At 38.3% G+C, this 23,057-nt stretch overlaps 1 protein-coding gene across 1 annotated transcript in view; it reads left to right on the plus strand.

Annotated features, from left to right (window-relative positions):
* Nucleotides 1–20,278, plus strand: part of hs6st3b (heparan sulfate 6-O-sulfotransferase 3b) — a 63,876-nt gene extending 43,598 nt beyond the window's left edge. Inside the window, exon 2 of the mRNA XM_044366896.1 lies at nt 16,947–20,278. Coding sequence (XP_044222831.1) covers nt 16,947–17,718 — 772 coding nt within the window. The 3' untranslated portion in view covers nt 17,719–20,278. The remainder of the gene's footprint in view (nt 1–16,946) is intronic.
* Nucleotides 20,279–23,057: the final 2,779 nt, after the last annotated feature.

Raw genomic sequence — 23,057 nt, forward strand, 5'->3', positions numbered from 1 at the left:
CCAGTCTAAAAGCTCCTTTAATCTTTTTTTTTAATTAACAATGAATAAAATACATTCCCTGAGCTCTACGCCTCATTTTACAGTCTTTCAATTCATTGTTTTAGTTTCACAGCTTGTAACTTATCTGATTCAGTCTCACTGCTCTCATCAACATAATTTCCAGCTGTAGTGAGCAGCTGTTTTCAATTAAAAAGCTCTGACCAATTGCACTCTGTACCTGTTCAGCACGAAACTACAGATTAGACAAACTTGGTGAATAGCTAGTAGACAATGTAGAGCATTTTACAGCTAAAGAGACAAATATTTTTCTTAGGAATTAAAGAGAACAAAAAGGAGAGTGAATGTGGGCATTGATTTCCCAGGTGCTCAGATATATAACTCCAAATGAATGCTAATATTGGTCTGGTGTAAATAAGCAACTGTTTGCTAACATAACAATAGCTTTGTAAGGTGAATATATTTCAATGTTTTGTTTGCAGCCAGTGGCACTACCTCAATACTTATACTATCAATATCCAATACTATAACAACTAAAATATTAGCTATGTCAGAAGCAATGCTAGCAGCTCAGTGCTGTATTCAGACACAGTGGTACTTTGAGCTAAATGCTATGCTGATGTTTAATGTATAATGTATAAGGTATAATGTTAACCGTGTTCACCATCTTAGTTTAGCATGTTACCAATGCCAGCACTCAACACCAAGTACAGCTAAGGCTAAAGGGAATGTCATTAGTTTTGCAGGTGTTAGTCATATGAGACAAATTAAATTTTTGACCTGATGATGGGATCAGAGATTTACCAAAGTTATTTTTCATGGTAATCCATCCAATAATTGTCAAGACATCTCACTAAAAACCTAGAGGAAAAGTCAGAGGATTCATCCTCTGGGGACCATGAATGTCTGGCAATTCATCAAATAGTTAACTTAGATCCTGAGGCCATGCAGCTAGTGTGGCAAAAAGTGTTTGTAGAGGTACAGTAACAGTAAATACTAAGAAGTAGTATCACCAGATAGTATTTGAATGTCAGTGCCTGCAGATAGGTGTCATTAATAGTTCCCATCCCTCCCCTTTTTCTAAGATAGATACATCAGCTTTTTCTGTATTGCACCAATAATGATGATGATGGTCATGGTGATAATGAAATTCTGCAATGAGGATAAAAACTATTACTGCCATCTGAACTTGAATGATATTCTTGGGACACTAAATGTGTACAGTTATGGACTAAGAGGATGAAATACTAAAGTTGTGTGAGATGTTCAGGGTCTCATGGCAGCATGCAAAGCTCTCAGTGTCTTCAGCTCTGTGTTATGTGACGTGACATGTACCGTGGTTTCCACTGCCAGCCTGTGTACTTGCGTCTCTCCTATGGCTGTATTATTAATTCAGACACCATGCGAGTACACGCCTTGTCTCCTCCTCCACTGTCTCTCTGAGAGATCTTTGAAAGAGAAAGATTAAAAGGAGAGCATAATTAGACAGGAGGATTTCCACTATCATGGTAATTGAGGCTGTGCTGTCATATTACAATGTCTAATTGGTCTCAAATTACAGAAAAGCAGTTAGTACAGCAGAGAGTTGCTTGCCAACGTAAAGGCACGTTCAAAATTCCTGTCCAACCTATACTTTTCATCTTGTTTAGTTATTATTTAGTAACTGTCTCTTACAGGAACGTTCCTCGCCATTTGTATCATAACACCCCACTTAGAAGTCCTTAGATGGCAGTATATCGAGATTTATGTGTAGATTTCATCTACATCATGTCATTAGTAAGTAGCATATGAGATCTATTGTAATTGTTATGCAGTTATGTAGCGGTATTAACACTGCCGAGCTTAAATCTTTGTTCTCTGCTGCTTGACAAGCAGAGGAGGTCAAACAGGTGCTGTCCCGGGAGCTGAAATGAGATGACATACCTCATTATCAGGTATCAGATTTGAGTGAAGATGGTACCATCCTTGAGCTGCATTCTCAGAATGATTCCTCTAGAGGTGCATTCATCCTTCCCAAAGTATACAGCTTGTAATTTAGGTCTTGCCCCTGGTAAAGTTTTTTTCCCCTGCTCTCATATGCTGCTGTTCATTGCAGCAATTTTGTGTTAGGGAATCAGGCACCTTTGTGTCAGACTGCAGGGTGCAGCATCACAAAGAGCATAAAGGCAGGAGGCCTGTGATGACCCAGCTTGCAGTGTATTTCATATCCGAACAGCGTGTGCTGATTTAACCTCTAACGACATTTTATGCTGTTAACGCAGTAAGGCTACCTGAGACGTCACTCCACACTCACTGTGCTCAGCTGGTACACGGCTCCGCTTACCATCTATGAAGTGGTTTCTTGTGTCTCAGATCGGGGGGATTGCACTGTGTGGTTATCTCGGCTTCATAAAGTTGTAGAAATAGATGGTATAGTAGTGTTTGAGTGTCTTTTATGATTATTAGTGTAGTATATGATTAGGTACAACTATTTGATGAATGGGCCATGAATTCTTTCCTTAGATATGTGACATTTTCCTTCTTTCTTTTGTTCTTTTAGTGTTAAGGAGTGAATGAAATGTTCCTCCTTTGAAGGACAATTTCCCCCCTTGTTGTTATCTGCCACTCCTAGTACAAGCACTCTCTGTTTGCGCACCATGTCAAGTGCTAGCAATGCCAGCTTCCTGACAAGTAAATGAAAGGTCCCATCGTTCTTCTTGTTTCTTCCCAGGTGACACCCACTGTCCCCATTCCGTCACCATCAAAAAGCTGAACAAGATGCCGAGAACCTCAAAAACGGTCCATTATGGGCTGCCAGGGGGAGCGCAGACACCATTAAGGAATGGTATCAGTTACAAATAATGCATGTCTCCAGTCTCATTCTCATCTTGTCTGAGAGAAACAGGACAGCGCAGAGATGTAGAGATGCACCGCAGAGACCTTGCATGCTGAATAACGCCCTCGCTCTCACAGACCAAGGACATGTCCTCACCAGAGAGATGGTGAAGAGATGACTCAAGCACGAGCTCGCTATGTAATCCAGATCTAAAGCCATTAAACAAACTGTACAAACAACTGTTAAAAATGTTCTGCTCAAAAAATGTTCAAAGCATAACACATTTATGTGCTCTGCTCACCATATAGCATACTGTGATTGACTTTGTTGTTCTGCTTTGGTAATGGAGGATACGTAATGTTGCAGTTCATAAAGTGGACTGATAAGAGAGAGTCCTCATCGGTCTCAGTCGCCTTACTGCAGCTAATATCAATGTCACTTTTCATGACTGCTGAAATTAAAGACTGCAGGGATGGAGGAAGTCATTACCTAGAGAAGTCATTACTCTAGAGTGTCTATCCACACGGTGTATGGTACATCGCTCAGGGTTTTTTTTTCACAAGGTTAAGCACATAGCACTTCCTGTAACATCTCTTAAATGGTAAACGATCACACTAATCAAAACAAATTATAATCAAATGCATTTGTTAATGCTTCTTATGCACCATGAGAACCCAGCTGCTTTAGAAAATTCTTTCCACAAACAAAGCTTGCACTAGACTACATTTATATCTCCCTGTGATGGATTTTATTTCACGGAGATGCAGATAAGAAAAGGTAACGTGCTGGTTTGTGGTTGATTAAGATCACAATCATTGATACAGGTTCATCTCCTATTGTTTGTTACTCACCAGTTGCAGAGCCAAAAGCTTACTTACTTACTAAGACACATTCATATAGTGTAGTTTATACGTATCCAAGTATCCAGTGACAAGTACAACTAATAGACATGCAATTATTAAAAATAATTGTTGTGAAATATGAGATATTGCAAAACACTTGATATAATGTCTGAGTGCTGCAGAACCTCACAGATGAGTAGCTGGATGACAGCACACTTGTATTGTTGGCCATCTTTACTCAGACTGTGATGAAAGTCAGCACTGAGCTGATACCATCCCTTCTGCTTTTATGCGCGTGACAATCTTAAGATGTAATCTCAAAACTCTAAAGGCTCAGTCTTTCACTGTGAAATGCCATTAAGTTCTGAGGCGTTTATGTCTTTTTAATGAGAGAGCTAAATTGCCTTCATACGCAGTGATTTTTGTGCAAATGAAAGCCTTGCAGACTATGAATGTCAAGTAGACAACTAAATGTTCCTTGGCACATTGTGGGCCCCAGGCTGTAGCATTAGGATTCACACTGACGACCATGTGAAGAAGCCAGGCAGTACTCTAGTCTCGACTGGAAAATATTTAAAATGTATTGAATAAAAAGCAGATGTATACCAGCAACGCAGCAGTGTCATTACAGCACATGTCACAAAAACTGTATCCTAAAAATTGCTTTAGTGCAACACCCAATATTTATACTGTTGCTTCCTTTTGATCAAGAATGAGTAGACTCCGGTATACTGCTGAAGGTGTCTTATGATTCTTTTGGTGCAAGTTATATCTGAAACATCTTCAGACAGAGCCAGGATTGTGACAGCTACAGCAAAAAATATCAGTTATTTATTACTCGCAATATATTTTCTAAGAGCAAATATCCCCAAATCACCTCTCTGCTCTCTGTGGTTTGACAGCTACATCGGTGCTGAGACTGGAGATATCTATTTATCTGACAGCGCTATATTTTCTCACCTTGTGGTGAATGGTTAATAATGGTGGAAAAATGCGCTTAACTGCACTTAACAGCAAATGGATCATCAGCAAATTAAGTTTGATCAGTTGTATCTTGTCAAACTACTTTTGCCAAAGTCAAGCATGAACTTTAACACTGAAGATCTGCTCTCTGCTTTATTGTCTCTGCCAAGAAAGTGGAAATAAATTTTCCCTTATTGACATTATGAGTTTCAGCAACAAGGAAGTTGCTCTCATTCATATTGATAAATCAGTTCCAAGACCAACAGAGCAGATATCAGCTGGTTTAGTGATCATTTGTGAGCAATGCAAATAATATCAACAACTTAAAGGTACCCTGTGGAGTTTCACCACAGTGTTTCTTTTAATTAGTTGAGTATGATAAAATTAAAGCAGGAGGAAATGATCTCCTGTTCTGGGTAACAGTTTGCAGGTTGCAAATGTGGTGAAAAATGCCCCAGATCATCTTTTTTTGAAATCTGATATCTGCATAGGATGCAGTGGACTCAAAAATGTGGGTGTGAGTTCCCAGCTTTGAGGAATGTATAGCAGACTATGTGAACCAGCTTACATTTACTTTACGCAGCGTTAGCAACCAGAAGTAAAGAGACAAAACTGAAAATTGAACAAACACAAGTTTTGCGTTTGGTTTCTTGTCTTTTTCTTGACTTCTATAAAAAGTGAACGATGATGATTTGATTTATGATCAATATTGACAAAGATTTCATGAGTTTATGATAGTACATGTCTTTATCTCTTTATGATAGTGCAACAGCGTATTACTCCATCTAGTTTAATAGCTCAACAACATGTAGGGTCTACTTTTTGTGCTCCGGACTCCAGTTCACAATATTCCTTACATCTACCTCCTTCCTTTGCTTTCACTGATATATAAGATATTAGTATATCATCTGATAAGATAAATAAGATTAATTTAAGTCTTTTAAAGTGTTTTCCTTTCTCCTCTATGTGTAATTTAATTTAAGTGACTGCTTTTCTGTAAAAGATCCAATGTGTGTGTGTGCGTGCGTGCGTGTGTGTGTGTGTGTGTGTGTGTGTGTGTACTACACTACAGTGCAGGGCTGTAAATTAATTGAAAAACTTACTATATATAGTTTTTCAATTAATTTACAGCCCTGCACTGTAGTGTTGCAAAGAAAATGTGACAGAAAGTGACAGGAAACAATCAAGAGGTGGAGAAATCTTTCATTTACAACCAGATAACTCTGAAATAAATTTGATACTGAGAACAGAACTGTGTCACCGTTCAGTAATATTTTCAATTGGGGTTTGTTTATGAAAAGATTGGAGTGAGTAAATGTGCTGGTTGTCTATTCATAATTACAGAATCAGTCGATAGCATTGCATTGTTCAGTAGAGAATAGGTGAGACTGGGATTGAGAAATATAGTATTGTACGGTATTTTGTAAAAGGTTTGTCACAAGACCTTGAATGTCACTAAAAGCATGGCAAACAAATATCTGTTTATGTTGTTTTGTGAACTCTTTTAAAGGTGAGCCCCAAGTGAAGTTATTTTCTAGACATTCTCCAATCTAGAAGGAATAACATGACACTGTTTGTCCTTGGCACTAGAGTGGGTACAAAACTGATGAATAAATGATGGCAGCTTCTGGTAGGTAACACAGTTTCTTAAAGTTTCTTTAAGGAAATGTGTTTCTTCCTGAATGGTATTTCTTTCTTTCCCCAGAGGCTGTAAATTGAAACTTCCTTTGATCTCATTGTCTTTTCTGTATGGAATAAAGGGCACAGTACCCTGGGTATATTATATGGGCATACACTGTAAAACATCACACAATTAAGTGGAATCAACTAATCTTGTGTCATTAAGTTAACGTAAATACATAGATTTTATTAATTTCAAATGTAGTCAACTTTACATTTCTAGTTTTCATTTTTAGACCACTTCAGGACTTATAAACATTATCATTCACCTGTGATCATGTGATGATTTGAATGAATACACTGCAGAGAGTTAGCTCAACTCATCAAATTAAGTTTCATAAGATATACTATGATCAGCATATTAACAGACTTCCCAGCATCACAGCATTCCCAGAGTTCGATACCCCTTTGTTTTGTAGTTTGAAGAAAACACATGAAACAAACTTGCTATGTGTCTTTAATACATGTTAAGATAAGCCATAGTTGTTTCTTTTTATGATAATGAAAATAATGCAAACCACGATGAAGGTTGTATCAGATTCATACCTGTATACCCTTATAATTTAACAAGATCACAAGATAAGATTATAATTATTTAACTTAAGTTCAGTCTCTCAAATTTCACAAATTCTCAAACTCAAATGTTTAAGGCAGCAGCAAAACTTACATTTTTAAGTTTAAAATGTTTTACAGTGCACCATTTTACTGTAATTTGACCTAACTTAAAAATTCATTAAAAATATCAAAACCACAGATTGGAAGGAATGTGTAACGATTATTCACAGTCTGCTTATTATTTGAACATTCACACTTGTTGGTTCTGAATAGGAGCAGGAGAGTATATTTACAGTGCTTTACCCAGTATGTCACCCTTCAGTACTCAGGAACACACTGCTGGCAGAGTGAAAAGCACCTTAGCAGCGTTCTCAGTTTTTTATTAAACAAAGTCCAGCTACGTGCTGTGCTGCTGTGATTTCTTCCACGTGATTCAATCTATGTTTAAGAACATTGTGTCCTTCACTCCATCTTTTGTGTTCGGAATCTCTGCTTGACGTCAAGCTTTATACAACTCGCCAGTTACTTCAGTAATTTGATACATATTGAATGAGGAGTCCTCATAGTGTACATCCATGTACCTGTGTATTTTTGCAGCAATTGGGTTGCAACTCCTCAGTTGTTTACTGGTTAAGGGAGAACACTGGGGCCTTCTCACAGAGAGCTGAGGTTGTTTAGCTGAGGGCAGTGCCACGGGCTTCCCCATCTCCCCATTCTGTCCTGCTGTTGACTGCTACAACTTGACACGATCTCTGATCAGGTGCGCTGCTCAAATCATGTCTGAGGGCTGTTGGACAGCACAACAAGGTGCTACCTGTTTGGGCTTGGAAATATGTATCTGACAAGCAAACATAAAAGAATGTGCAGCGTTATATAAACAGAGTGCATTCAGTTATCCTGTTCTATAATACACTCCATGGTCCATGGTCACCATGGCTTTTAATACTGCAAAAACCGGTGTCCTCCAGAGCAGCTTGCAATAGTTTTTATGTTCCACTCACTGATTTCAGATCTTACAATACAAACCTATACCAGCCTGAAATTGTTTGCTGAGAGAGAGAGTCAGACTGTCACTATGTGGCCTCCCTCGCTCATCAACTTTTATCATTACCATGATTTACCCGAATGAGGAGTCTCTCGGAGATGGCCATAAAACAAAGAGCGAACAGGGAGAGTGATGGTTGTTTATATGCAGTGCCTCAAGTGGAGGGCAGTGGGGAGAGACGGTGCACAGCGTAGTGAGAGATAAACACAGGAGATATAGAGGGAGATTGACGAATGAACTCAACAGCGTGATTAATGTGACAACCTTTAAGAAAAGGTTATGGATCCTGGGGGAACACTAATGTGTGTAGGACATGGAGGAGAAGCAGAATAGAGAAAAGGGCAGGAGTCAAGTGAGGTGCAAAATTACAGGAATACCCTGTTCTCATGGCATACTGTACTCCGTACTCTGTCTTCAGGAGATTGCTCCTAGAAACATTCATCTCACTGTTTGATATATTTTGCCTCTTATACTGAGTGTTAGAATTAAGTGAATTTTACACACTCTTCAAAATTCATTGATATTGTGTCACAATGTGTCATCTGGCTTTAAATAAGCATGTTTTGAGAGGAAATTCTGCTTATTCAGTTTATTGTGTAGTAGCTGCAGTAGGACTGTACCAACAGTGTGGTATGACAGTATTTCTCTACAATATTTAATATTCATAAATAAACTAAAACTAAATAAGCAACAAACAAAATTAAGGGTTGGAGGAAAAAAAATAATTTATACTTATTATTGGGGGACGGGGGGTGTTTCTTAGTTATTACAACGTAGTTATTGCGAGTTTAACTCTCAAAACTATAGGGTTAGGATTAGCGACGCCATTTTCAATTGACATTGAAGCTGCGGTAGGAGTTGCTAGGACTAGTTAAGGTTTTTCACATTGATCAAACAAATATGTTGATTTAACAGTTGTTATTTCTGTAAGATGACTTACAACAACCTACAGATGCATCAATCCATGACTGTTGCCATTTTTCTGACCAGGGGCCTTTGTCACATGTCATCTCGCTCTCTCCCATATTTCTTGTCTGCAAATGACGAACAAATAAAAATAAAGAAACAAGGAAGAAAATGCTGAGAGCCTTACATAATGCATAGGGTTCATTAGAGGAAGCAGTAAGTAAAACAAATAAATACAATAAAATAAATAAAGTCAAAATTGGATTTCAACAACAGAAGATAATTTAAAATACATTCAATGCAGTACACTCATTTACAGTCTTCTGCTTTCTTATTGGTGCAAGATTCAATCATCTTAATTTACTTAATTTACTGTTTGGTTTTTCTGTTATAACTGAAGAGCCATATATAATAATAAAATAAAGCAAAATAATCAAGATAAGGATGATTGTTGCAGTGGTGCTATGGTGCAGTGTGAGTGGGGCTCACACCTCACTTTAGCTCTTACAAGATCTCACAGTGATTTAGGTAAAGTGTTTTAGGTAAAGTGTTTTATGTAGAGTGCTGGCTCCACTGCCTACTTGCTTTTAGAAGTTGAGAAGTGCTGCGTTTCAACAAAGTTAAAGGAAGAAAGACAAAAACAAGCATTGAGCAAGTTTGAATAGATGCACACAAAAATCCTTTTGGGTATGATTCAAATTATGATTATGTGTCAACACGGGTTTGATGTTAAATGTCATCCACAGTTATGCCTGTCTCTCTTAAAGGTGATTGTTGTACAAAGCAAAATATGCCCAGAGAGGGATGTTCAAAGGATGTTTAAAAAAATGTTTTTCATAATGCTCCTGGACTGCAGAGATGGAGAGAGATCAAGGCTGGTACATTGTGATAATAAATCAGAGAAATAAGCGAACAGTAAACAGGTTGAGGTATCACACAATTCAAAAGCACCTGCTTCAAACAGCGACTCCACACACACATACATACACATGTCTGCCACACTACATCTCAACAGCATCAGTCAGTCCCACTGTTGTACAGGGACATAGTCTGTCTTTACTTATTGACTGCTCACTGTGTTAGCCTTTGCTCTGAACAACCCTCTACCCAGCTCAGATATATTGTTTTGCTTTTCCCCATTGTCTAGCCCACCCTTAAGCACCTTCAACAACATTCAACTCCCACACATGAATGTCTGGAGTGAATTCAGTTCATCCACTTCCAAACACTATGTGCTGAGACTGAAAGTACAATGTCCTTTTTAGCAGGCTGTAATCAGGGAGAAGCAGTGGGCTGAAATCACGTCATTATGGGCTAATTATGGGCAATTAAAAGCTAGTTGTCTGTTGCACTGACATTGGCTGAGAATAAAACGTGGTGTACATCTGATCTAGCCTCTGTTCCCCTAGTTTCTGTAACTCAGTGCATTCACCATTTCTTTCATCTGTCTTTCTGAAACAATAAAGGCTGTTCCAGGGCTTTACTTTCCATATTCTGGGATAAATTGGCTCCACTTCCCCACTTCCGTTTACAAGTTGAAATCATTGCACATTTAAAGGATAAGGCTGGTGATTTTCTATGTTTTGTCTCATTGTCAACAAATCTCATGTGCGGAGCCCAACCAACAATGAATTGATCCTACTTACAAGTATTGTGTGTGTCTCCAAAGCCTGATATATCTTATTCCCCTGTCATAGACCTTTGTTTTCCAAAAACTATCAAAAACATGTCAATGACCCACACTGTTTCCCTGGGTGACGTGTTCCTTTGCCACAAAGATTATGATCACAGTCGTTTGTTTAGAAACAGTTCCAAAGACTAATAACAACGATCATGTTTTTGGTGAGGTTCACTCGAGGAGTGAGGTTCCTTGTCTTCAAAAAGTCCGTTTTCTAGTTCTTTAGCTGTAATCTTGGCTGTCTAAAAATATCCACACTGTTCAGTCTTCTCTGTCCTGCTGTTATTACAGACATGTCTGAAGTAACCACGACCCTTTTCTCTCACCAATGGGCAATAGAGTTTGTTACAGGGTGCTAAAAACAAAAATATTGAATAAGCAACAATATTAGACTTAGACAACTTTTCATCTAGTGCCACCATCAGGTCAAAATTTGAACGTGCCCAGTACTGACCAGTAGGGATGGGTATTGTTAGGATTTTATCGATATCAATACTTACCGATACTCTTATTGATACCACTCTCCATAATTTGGTGCAAAAAATAAAGAAATGACATTAAAAGATGTGAAAAGATTCAAGAGTTATTTATTTATGAACATAACAGTTAAATTAGAAGTACTTAAAACAATGCTGTGCCCTGAGTTATTGATACATATTGTTACAGATTTATTTTATTTATTTATTTAATGATTAGGGCTGTAGTCAACCTAAGAAAATCTTGGTCAACTGAAATTCTTCCTACTCTTCAACCAATCACTTGGTCAATGGAGAAAAAAAGAGACGTTCACATGTTATAAACAAGCCAAGTTAGCCCTCTGAGCTAATGTATGCTAACTACTTTACAGGTGATAGCTATGTTAGAATGAATTAACGTTACATAAATACCAATAGCAGCACCATTTGTCCAGGAGCTTATCAATATTTCAGTACTGACCAGTCAGGAACCGGTACCAATTTAGTAACAGTTCTCAATACCTATCTCTACTGACCAGATACCAGCAAAATGATTCCCATAAGCCTCAGCAGTAATAATTAGCTAATGCTAATTAGCTAATGTTAGCATGGTGACACTAGTGAACATGATAACCATTATACCCGCTAAACGTCAGCATGTTAACATTGTCATTGTGACGATTTTAGCATGCTGACTTTAGCATTTAGCTTAAAGCGCTCAGAACACTATGGAAAGCCAAAGAGACCAAAAACACATGAAATTAACATCTGAGGCCACATGTTGTTCACATGCTAAACGCGTTCTTTACATTTCTTTATGCTAAAATTTGACACGTAAATGTGTAATGAACATGCAAACAGTGCTTTGACAACATGCGAACAACATGCTAACAACATGCAAACAATGTGTGGCTTCAGATGTCAATTTCCTTCGTTTTGGCCTCTTTGGCTTTCCATAGACAGCTAGATTTATGGAAATAGAAGCTTATCTGTTCTGTCAGATGTGCGTGAGATGGACAACTGAAGAATGTAGGTAAGAGTATGCAGGTCATGACTAAAGAAAAAAATACTTGTTAGATTAAATGAATTTGATGTCTCTATCTCGATCAGCCGTTGTCTCAGGAGGTTTTTCCTAAGTATGGGTATGGTCCTAGATGTCAGTCGAACATGGCTTCTAATGTCCACTGTGTTTATGAAAACTTTTTCCATATAACTATATCTATTTCTATCATCCCGATTTTCCCTATTGTGGACCTCTCTTTTGGTCTATTCTGTACACATGACACCTATTGCATGTCTTTCTGTCCTGGAAGAGGGATCCCAACTCTGTTGCTCTTCCTGAAGTTTCCTCCATTTTTTTATGATATTAGGGCTGTATAAATACAACTGACTTGATGTATTTAAACCACACTGTGCCTCAGTATTCGTGTCAGCACCAGCTCTTTCCTCTGCTCCCTTCATCATTCCTTGCTTTAGTTTCCATTTTTATCCGTACGTTTGAATTCCTCTTCCATCTCCTTTTAATAGCCTCTATTTAGTTTGTGCTCCACTGAAGTCAGGCTGCTGCTACTTTAGAGATGAGTATTCTGGGGTGGAATGAGTTGCAATATGCCTCCTATGCATTATTGATCCATGATTAACTAGAGTTCAGCAGGGATCTTGATTTCAACACAGTAAAATGGGTTAGGAAATCTTGGCAAAGGATTGTCACAGCGTTGCCATACATGCCAACATGTCTAATTAAAGCAGCTTCCTAGAGTATTTGCTGTGCTTTTATAAGAACAGCATCACAGTCGAAACTTTTCACAGTCACTTTTGATAGAGAGTGTAAAATTTCTTTGGGGGTAATATTCATGACAACACAGGCCAGAGGTAAGAGAAGCCTGTTAGCTTGCCCCCTCCCCCCTCGACAGCCATCTGTATCACTCAGGGAAAGCCGCTGTCCCCTTAGACAGCTCTGCAGACCCATTGATCCTGATGCATTTTGACACTGATGGTGCACACAACTGACCTTTGGGCTGTCGAGCACACTCAAACAACACTTGCTGCATGTGTTTATATCCCAGAGACAGTCTAATGAGGATGTATCTGCAGCCAACTCCAGGAGCAAGTGCCAGGATGCAGCTGCTGCCACCAGGGCTCTTATCACAGCTCCTTGCCTGACTCATATGGGGAACTTTGTCAGAGGTGACATTCCTACAACACACAAGACATATTTTTGGCAATCTTGTGCTTTGTTATGTTACAATGTTATGTTAATACTGTTGCTTTTGTGCACTTGAAATCAGACAGCCACTTTCCAGCCTTTCAGTGTGTACTCTTCTCGAAAAATGTTTGTGCAAAATCTTACAAGTAGTTATACCATGCATATGTACAACCAGATTTTTGTGATATTCAATCACTATACTAAACCATTGTTACATTTTAATGTCACGACTAATCTTAACTGTAAAGGCTCATGCACACCTTTAGTTTCTTGTTGACAGGTGCGTAGGAGGAAATGTCCATAGGCAAGAGCAGAGAGAATTCCTGCATATGTTCTTTTACTTGCTGATGGAGAAAACTTACACTTTTGTCTAATAATTGTCTAACAACACTTCGATGATAAATTAAGATAAAGAAACCCCACAGGCTCCAGTTGATTCTTACTTGAATATATGAAGTTTATTACAAACAGGTATCTGATATCAGAGAAGCCTTTGGTAAAGCATATACATGGATACAGTCACCAAAAACTTAAAGCATGCAGTGATAGCTTAGATCACGCTACCTGGGAGAAGGGAAACATGGGCAACTCCGGTCAGAGTGAACTCTAATCCAAAATAATGAGGATAGCTTTTGTTACCCATCCAAGGCTACCACCGTATCTCCTATCCGGCGCCCTGAACATAAAACATCTTGCATGAGAGACCTTGAAGGCCAGAGAGGCCCCGTAGATTAAATCATCATGATGTGGAGTTTATTAAAACATTCCTTTATAAACATAAATTCATATATTGAAAAGCCTTTCTTCCACATTTGCAATTTATTAAAGATACAATGTTTCTGTCCTTAAAACTTCATCAGGTAAATGAGTTTTACTTGATCTGGTAAAACTCATTTTCACCAAAAAGTTGTATCTTTAATAAAGTTTATTGCGAGTAAAAGGAAAGTGTGCAGGAATTCTCTCTTCTCTTGCCTAAAGTCAGGTGATTAGAAGAGGTTTGATTGAGGTTGGGGTAATGGTTTGATCATGGTGAAATAAAAAAACCTAAGCCACAAACAAACCTTAAAACATAGTAGCCTGCTACAGCTCACCTGTGTAGAAATGAACTTGGTTTGCCAAAATTGAAAGGAAGTGTACGTTTCCCACTCCAACACAATATCTCCTGTTTCATGCACTTTTCAGAGATCACGTTTCTTAATTTACAAATGATTGGTATGAGAGTAGGTTCACTCTTTGTCATTTACACCACACTTCTGCAGGATTTCATAGCAGCCATTATATGAATCAAAACAGATTATTTTATTCATGTCTACTTGGTTTTAAGTGATTGTCATAATGATTTTGAAATGGATGAAAACATGCCAAAACATCCCAAATTCGCATCTGGCCAGGGACCTTTGTTACATGTCATTCCCCATCTTCCTCTCTCATTTAATTTCCTGTCATCTCTCAACTGTAAGTTGACTAATAGAGGCCTCCCAAAAACTGGGAAAAACTGTCAAATGCATTTAATAGTATAAAGTAATAATCCCCTAGAAGTATTGGAACTGACGAGGGTTGTTACTAACCATTATTTTCATTGTGGACCAATTTGCTGATTTGTTGTTGTTGTTTAATTTTTTTTGTTGTTGATCGATTGATTCATTAATCATTTAGTCTATAAAATGTCAAATAAAAATTGCTAATCATAGCTTTCTGTATCCCCAGTTGACATTATCAAATGCCTTGTTTTTATTTGACTAATAGTCCAAAACCGAAAGATACTGTATTCAATTTGCAACATATAAATTACAAATATGCAGCAAATCCTCACATTAGAGAAGCTGGAACTAGAGAACATTTGCAGTTTTTGCTTGAAAATTGACAAAAATGATGAATTGATTATCAGAATAGTTGATGATTGATTGACTGACCCATTATTTCAACTCTAGAACTGCCTTTTGTGTAGCTGACTCACACTCTGATGAAGCCCATGATAAAATGTCAGTGTTATTACACTCAGAGCTGGTTTAACAGGACCAGACAAAAATAAGTAGTTAAGAGACAATACAAGAAAGAGAACAAACAGTATAATCTACCTTCAAAACAGCCAGAATGAAGGCTAGGGAAAATATTTTGTTGCATGCACAATTTCAGAATACTTTTTAGTCTATTGTCGGCATTGAATCCAACCCTCAAGGATAAGCAAGTATAAGCGCTAAAGACAGTTTGTGTGGCTCTTTTATTTCCATTCCTGAGTGAGCCTGTGTGGATGTTTGTTGTGTTGAAGAATTGAAGCAGAGAGCGGCTTTGTGTGGAATCTCTGCACTGCACTCCACTTTATCTGTCCAGACTTTTCTCCAGGGGGGTTGCCATCATTAAATATTCACATGGTAATCACAGGGCATCACCTTAGGAGAGGTTTACCTGGCCAACACCTGTCCAATCTTTGTTTTCCATCAGAATGCGCTCTGACATGCCTGCAGTTCAGCAGAGTAGATCTCCTTGGAGGTCTTTAACCTTGAAGGGCATGAAGGGCAGATGTTAACTTCCTATGTGTGGGCTTTAAAGCAAAATATCAACTTCATAGTCAGACATGACTTGTATTGCATGTGCCTGTGCAGTTATATATGTTTTTTAATAAGTAAGTGATAAGTAAATGATTAAAGTTCAGTTTAGAGACTGGCTGCTTTGCTTCCTCAACCAGAAAGCTTTGTCAAACTTTTCTATTTCAGTATTGACACTGCAGAAAACTGATAAATCGAAGTTAAGCTTCCTCATTAATCTTCCATGTTCAGTGACTGTCCTTTAGCAATGATTGAAGACATATTCACTCTCTGGAAGAGAGGCAGTGGTGTGTTAAAAAAAAAAAAAAAAAAACTCCTCATTTTCCAATTCTTAACCACTGAAATGCCAGCCCAATGTGCTTTCTCCTGTAAAATGCCCTGCTGTGATGGGGTGACAAATGATGCATTTACCAAGTCAAGTCAAGTCAAATCAATTTTATTTACAGTATATAGTGCCAAATCACAACAGAAGTGATCTCGGGGCACTTTTCACATAGAGCAGGTCTAGACCGTACTCTTTAATTTACAGAGACCCAACATTCCCCCTTGAGCAAGCACTTGGCAACAGTGGCAAGGAAAAACTCCCCTTTAATGGGAAGAAACCTCATGCAGAACCGAGCTCTAGGTAGGCGGCCATCTGCCTTGACCGGTTGGGTTGAAAGAGAAAGAGGGAAGGAGGGGAGAGAGGAGGGAGAAAGACAGAGAGAAGCACAGCAACAACAATAATAATAGAAATATGACAAAAAATAATAATGGTAGCAGTGGGCGTCAAGCCAGACCACAGGGACAACAGGCGAAGGTCCACACCTGTAAGACGAGAAAGCACAAAACTACGGGGAAGATGCCAAGTTAAATGGATAACAGATATGAGGCACAGAAACTAAAATCTTATTATTTTGCAACACTGTTTGGGATTTAGTTGGGTCAGTTTTGCTCACCTTTGGGTCGTCCAGAGGATTTCTATATGCCTTGATATTCAATTATTCTCTGTGTCGGCAGGTGAGAGAAAGCTGTGGAAATACTTTGAGCTCAATTTTGTAAAATCATTACTCTGATGCAAGGGTTCACTATTCAAGGGCGATATATTGACAACTCTATAATAATCTCATTAGTAAGACTTTCAGTTGACCAATTAGCATTCAACCTTGAAGTTTCATACACAGACAAAAGTCACCATCTGTCAGCACAATGCAGGGCAGCCCTCTGTGATGATGATGATGCACTCACAGCTCTCTAAATGTGTTTGTTTTGGCTGCAGGAACTTCTACTACATCACCATGCTGCGCGACCCAGTCTCCCGCTACCTGAGCGAGTGGAAGCATGTCCAGCGAGGAGCCACATGGAAGACCGCCCTCCATATGTGTGATGGACGCTCGCCCACCCAAGACGAGCTTCCCACCTGCTACAGTGGGGATGACTGGTCTGGTGTCACCCTGACAGAGTTCATGAACTGCCCGTCCAACCTTGCAAATAACCGGCAGGTCCGCATGCTGGCTGACCTGAGCCTGGTGGGCTGCTACAACCTGTCCTCTATGAACGAGAGCCAGCGCAACCACATCCTTTTGAGCAGCGCCATGAGCAACTTAAAGAACATGGCTTTCTATGGCCTGACTGAGTTTCAGCGCAAAACGCAGTACCTGTTTGAGCGGACGTTCAGCCTGCGCTTCATCGCCGCTTTCACGCAGATCAACAGCACGCGAGCCGCCAACGTGGACCTGAGCGAGCCCGTGCGCAGACGCATCGAGGAGCTCAACTACTTGGACGTGCAGTTGTACGAGTACGCGAAGGACCTGTTCCTCCAGCGTTTCCAGTTCACCCGCCAGAAGGAGCACCAGGAAGTGCGTTTGAAGAGGCGCGAGGAGAGGCGTTGGCTGCGGGAGCAAAGAGAGCAGGGCAGGCCATGGCCGCCCAAACACAGAGGAGGAGGAAATAAAGGTGGGAGAGGGGGAGGAGGAGTGTTTGAGAAAGGGACTGATGGGGACTTCCCCACTACCACTGAGGACTACACGAGCCAAGTGGCCCGTTGGTGAGGCTATGATCCCATAGCGAGAGAGGGCGAGAGAGAGAGAGCAGTTAGAACATTTACTTGGACTCTGTCTCACACATCCTATGTCTCTCTCTCTTTTTGTCTCACCATTAATCTGTCTCCTGCATCTGTTTCTCAGCTTCAGTGTGATCCAAGTGCTCTGCTGTTTCTTTCTGAAAACTGCCAAGTCTGTGAGTCTCACAGCAGCTCTGCCTTGGAGTGCCCTTCGGTGTCTTAAATCTTTAAATGCTGTTTGTATATTTTTGTCATTTAACTTTTTGCCTTGGTTATTTATCATGTGTTGAATAAGACAGTCGACTGAGGTGAAAGCAAAAAAAAACAACAAAAAAAAAACAACAATCAAAAGAAGCTGCCATAGACTGCATAGCTTTTAATTTTGACATTCATGCAAAATTGATGAATGCCATTGAAGTCATTGTCTCTGTTGCGACTGGTAGAAAACATATTCCATTTGAAAGATGTAGTTGTAGAAGAGCTGACAGTTGCATGTCACATAACCACACTATACTTACAATTGGGAAGAGTGATTTCCAAAAGATATACTGTAAAACCAAAGTGAATAAAGAAGACAATGTATGGATTTTTATTTTTATTCAATGCCAATGCAACCCTCTCTAAAGATCACATTGTATGCATGCAGTACCCATGTTTTAAACCAAATTACAGAAGACTGTCTCTATAGTGCTTAAATTTTGGTTACAGTGCATTATATATTATTTTCTCAAGTGCAATACCTTGCAGACTTTTAACACCTCTCTCTAAGACAAAATATTATATACACAAAAACCCAGTCACAGTCAGAAATACCCTGCTAAATAAAACAAGCCTTGGCCCTTACCTTTGTTTTTTTGGGGAATAAGCACTTAAGTACTGTGATGAGAAAAAAAGCATATTTTGTAAGTAATTCATTTTTGAAGTAGTGAGTTGCAGAGATAAAAAAAAAAAAAAAAAAAGTTGGTAAATAGTCAAGGTGATTAAATGTGTCAGTGTGGCTGGTGCGTGGCCTGACTGTGAATGAGATGATCAGCATTCAGTTCTCATGCCTCTCCCCGTCACACTGGCTGCTTTTACATGTTTGTAGAGCTGACGGCTACTGCACTCTGGGCAGTAGAGAGAGCTCTGGTGCCAGCGGAGTGCCAGTCTACAAAGACTAGCCTCAAAGCAGACAGTTTAGAAATAAAACATGTCTGTCATTTCTTCTGCGAGATAGTTTCCACTCCCTCAAATCCAATCAGCGCGGCAATAAATGAAGATGAAAGACGGCTTGTTTTTATCTGGTTAAATAGGCTTCAGTGGTTTGTGATGCTTTTATGCTTCTTATCTCATATTCACTCAAAATTCCCGCTTATGAAACTAAATGTTCACTAAATGTCAACACTGAAATCATATGGCTGCTTCTATTTTTAACAGCAATTTCTCATGTTTCCTTTCTGGTTGCAGTTCATTATCAAATACCTCAGATGATTTGTTTCATTTTTAAAGAATGATCTACTCTGTTTTTTTTTGTCTTGTTTGATTCATTTCATTCATCCAGCTGGCACAGTGAATGTGTTTAATGAATACAGGTTAAGTTGTTTGAGCTTTCTGGAGCTGTATGGGTGCACTTGTCTGTTTGGATGCCCTTGCGTGTGCATGAGTTTAGTGAGAGTGTGGATGGATGGAGGTAGAACAAAGACGAGGTGTAAAGTACATTGATAACACTCGATCAAGTGTTTCAAGTGAAGCTAGCAGCTACAGCTCTGAATATTAAATTATTCTGTGTATAATTTAAATTCATGCAGTCGTACCATTTGTGATCAAATAGGATTTTTTTCTCAAAGGAGAGCAAGGAAATTACAACCTATACACAGAATACAGAGGATTTACAATACTTGTAAACATATTGTTTGCAGATCTCAGGATAAGTTGAAAGCTACAGCATCATATGTGCATCAAACAGAGACATAAGACAGACATCACTCTCATTTTAGTAGCTCCTTTACCTTATCATATGCTCCTGCCCACTGTGTAACAGTTGTCTCACTTGCACCATGCATTTTAGCCATTAAGAGCTCTGTAACATTCACATCAAGAAAAGTGTTTAGTCATTGTGTACATATAAGTGTGTGAGGAGGTTGCCAGCATCTTTTTACCTGCAGTCAGGCCTGCTAACAATACCTTTTCCCAGGATATGATTGCTGGAAATCATTTAAGAGCATGGATGTAGGTGAACATGGTGCTACAGCCCCCAAAACATCTGACAGTGTCCGTCAGGGCAGAGGTCACACAGTGAGGAGGAAATAATCTTCATTGTGTGGCACTTTTTCAGAGGAAGGTAAGTCCTGTGGATAAAGTTCAAGTGGATCTGTTGTGGATCAGTCATGCCATTTGTGATGTAGCAATGAAACAGTTTGTTGAAATTTAAAGCTTCATAGTGATGTTTGATGCTTTATGTTATTTTATACATCTACTCCACTACACTTCAAAGGGAAATATTATACTTGACAGCTATAGTTGCTAGTTACATTACAAACCTCACATGCAACTTTGAAACATTGCTATATGTTGAATGAATCATTAACAATTATCCAATTATATATATAAAAAAATATTCAACATATTCTGCATAATGAAAATTTTTACATTTGATATTTTAAAGATCCCCTCCAGACATGTAAGATATGATTTTTCCACAAAAAAGTATGATTACCACTTTAAAAACCTTAAAAATGGCATCTACTTCTTTTACATAATCTATGAATATGCAAATATATTTAATCTCAAAAGTTTCTCCCAATTCACTGTAAAGGCCATTCTCAGTGTTTGTGCACTGGAGGCTTCAACTTTCCACATCACACTTGTGTAAATTGTATATTGGACCAGGATTAGCTTCCAAAATATTTGTGATGTCACAAATCATGCTCGCTGGCCCACCTCTTAAAATCTCATTTTCAGAGAGCACAGAGACACTTTCTCCCTACAGCAGATAAATGTGAAAACAGTCTTTTAATGCCAAAGTCTGCACATACATCATTCTGCACAGCGAAGCTCAAGCATCAAACTGAAGGAACAAGAAGAAAAATAAATTTTTGAGTGGAGGGGGACTTTAAATATAATAATAATGACACTCCTGTACTTTCTTTTAAGTAAAAAAAATTAGGAATTTTTTTTTTTTTTTTTTTTTTTTTCACAGAAGACATTTTCACAGCCATAGTAAGCACAGGCGTAAATAACAAAATGATTTAAGGCTGAATTTCATTGTTTATTGTGCATGCCGGCTGACTGTCACACTGTCATGGCTCACTGGGACACTTGAATAGATCAGAGCCATCATTAATGTTATTAGTAACACTCCATTTCCTACTATGACAAGTCAAAGTGTCTGCTGTGAAAAAGGTCAAATAATGCTACTTATACTGAATTAAATGTTCTGAATACTTCTTCAACCACAGGTAGTGTTTGCATTTTCTGCTCGTTTATGCTGCTAGTTTCATCAGCTGAGAACACAGAAGGATATTTTTTTTAAATGGCAATTGCCAAAGGGACATTTATTCTAGAAATTTCTTTTAATAAACCGACATGCCGCACTGCTGTGTGACAAGCTGTAGGAATTGCAATGTTTCCCAGTGACAGATGGCATGAGCACTGCATGAGCAGCAAATGTGCCGTATCACTATTATTGAAACACTAATGAAACACTTCTTCTATTGTTGTTAATGTGCTATAAACCTGTAGTGTTATATGTATATATGTGAGTGAATGTGTGTGTGTGAGTGTGTATGTGTGTGCGTTTTCATTGTAAATCAAAATAAATATGTCACTTACATGCTATTTCCGTGGCATAATCAACAATGTGTGGATAGAAAACTTGCTTTTAAAAGGTGAGATCTTGTCGACTCATGAACAAATCTTTCACAGAGTTCAGGATTTATTTCCCAGCCACAGTTGGCACAGTCTGTACTATAATTAATCTATGTCAGCCCTCTCTGCTTATTCCCTGTCTGAACACAGAAAGTATATAAGATAGGTCCAGTGCTGAAAAATGATAAATAAAACAATTGTATAATGTTTAAAATCGATTAAAATGATGTCCTAAAAGACATTCCACCTACGTTTAAATTGGACAAGTGAAAATTCCCACAGTATTATGTAAATAAAGTGATTCAAAAAATCCAACATTGATTTTCACTATCAATTATACTGCCATTCCCAGACATGCATGACATGTCGCTTTATCAAAGGAGCATTTTAATGAACTTTTACTGCCACTCCATGAAAGCGCAGATCTCTGAGACGCTGGTTTATCTGTATTTATTTGTACTATTTGTTTATTTATATGATTTTAAATGTTGCTAAAGAATGGCTTCGCCTGTCGGAAAATACCAGGAAATCTTACCAAAATCTCAGTGATAATGGAGGAGAGCTTTCTCATTGTAAGAGTTTCTATGTACATGTTAAAAGTCTTGTGATGAAATGAAGAGTCTAAAAGCCTTTTGGCGTGTAATATTTAATCTGCCATTTTTCTTGTCAGACCTGAATAAAAAAATGAGTGACTTCTGCTTAAGATATTCGAAATAAATGCATTGAATGGCCATGACATTATGATGCGTGTTGCTTTTATACTCTCAGTTTAGATATATTTACTGTGTAGACTTTCATTCAATTCTTTATCCACTCATAAATCCATTCACTACAGTCCATCCACCTTGAGTCAAATTATTTGTGATATTTTAATGTGCTTAGTACAATTTATGGTGAATAATTTGAGAAAATATAACATATTGTATTAGCCCCTATACACAAATTTTAATATAACAATCTCATGGTAACTACAGCTTAAAATGTTGACAATTTAAGTAATCAATCAAACAAACACTGATGAATATGTTCACAGATGTTTGGCAATAATGTATCTCTATCCAAAAAAACGTTCGAAAATACTATAAGAACATAATTTCCTTTTTAGATTCAGAAAGCTCACAAAGCACAGTATTTAAGTAGTGATGGTGATGTTCGGCCATATTTTTCAGTCTTTCATTTCTCTCTGGTATGAAGAAAGTACACAGGTGTCTGCCGCTTTTATCAGGCCTGATCAAAAATAAACACATCGACCGTCTTTCTTATGACACTGTCTTGGTATTTCCACTTATTTAATTTTATTTCAACTCAAGTAAACAAATGTAAACAGCAAGCATTTACCTGTAATAAGATAAGATAAAAATGTATTAAGTAAAGCTAATATCTGCAGATACAGTGACATGATGCTTTTTCTGTATATTAGCAAGATGAACTTGTATTTATTTGTGTGAGGTAAGTTTTTGAAAAATGACACACTGAAAAGCA

The sequence above is a fragment of the Thunnus albacares genome, chromosome 11, assembly GCF_914725855.1.
Source record: "Thunnus albacares chromosome 11, fThuAlb1.1, whole genome shotgun sequence".
Lineage (NCBI taxonomy): Eukaryota > Metazoa > Chordata > Actinopteri > Scombriformes > Scombridae > Thunnus > Thunnus albacares.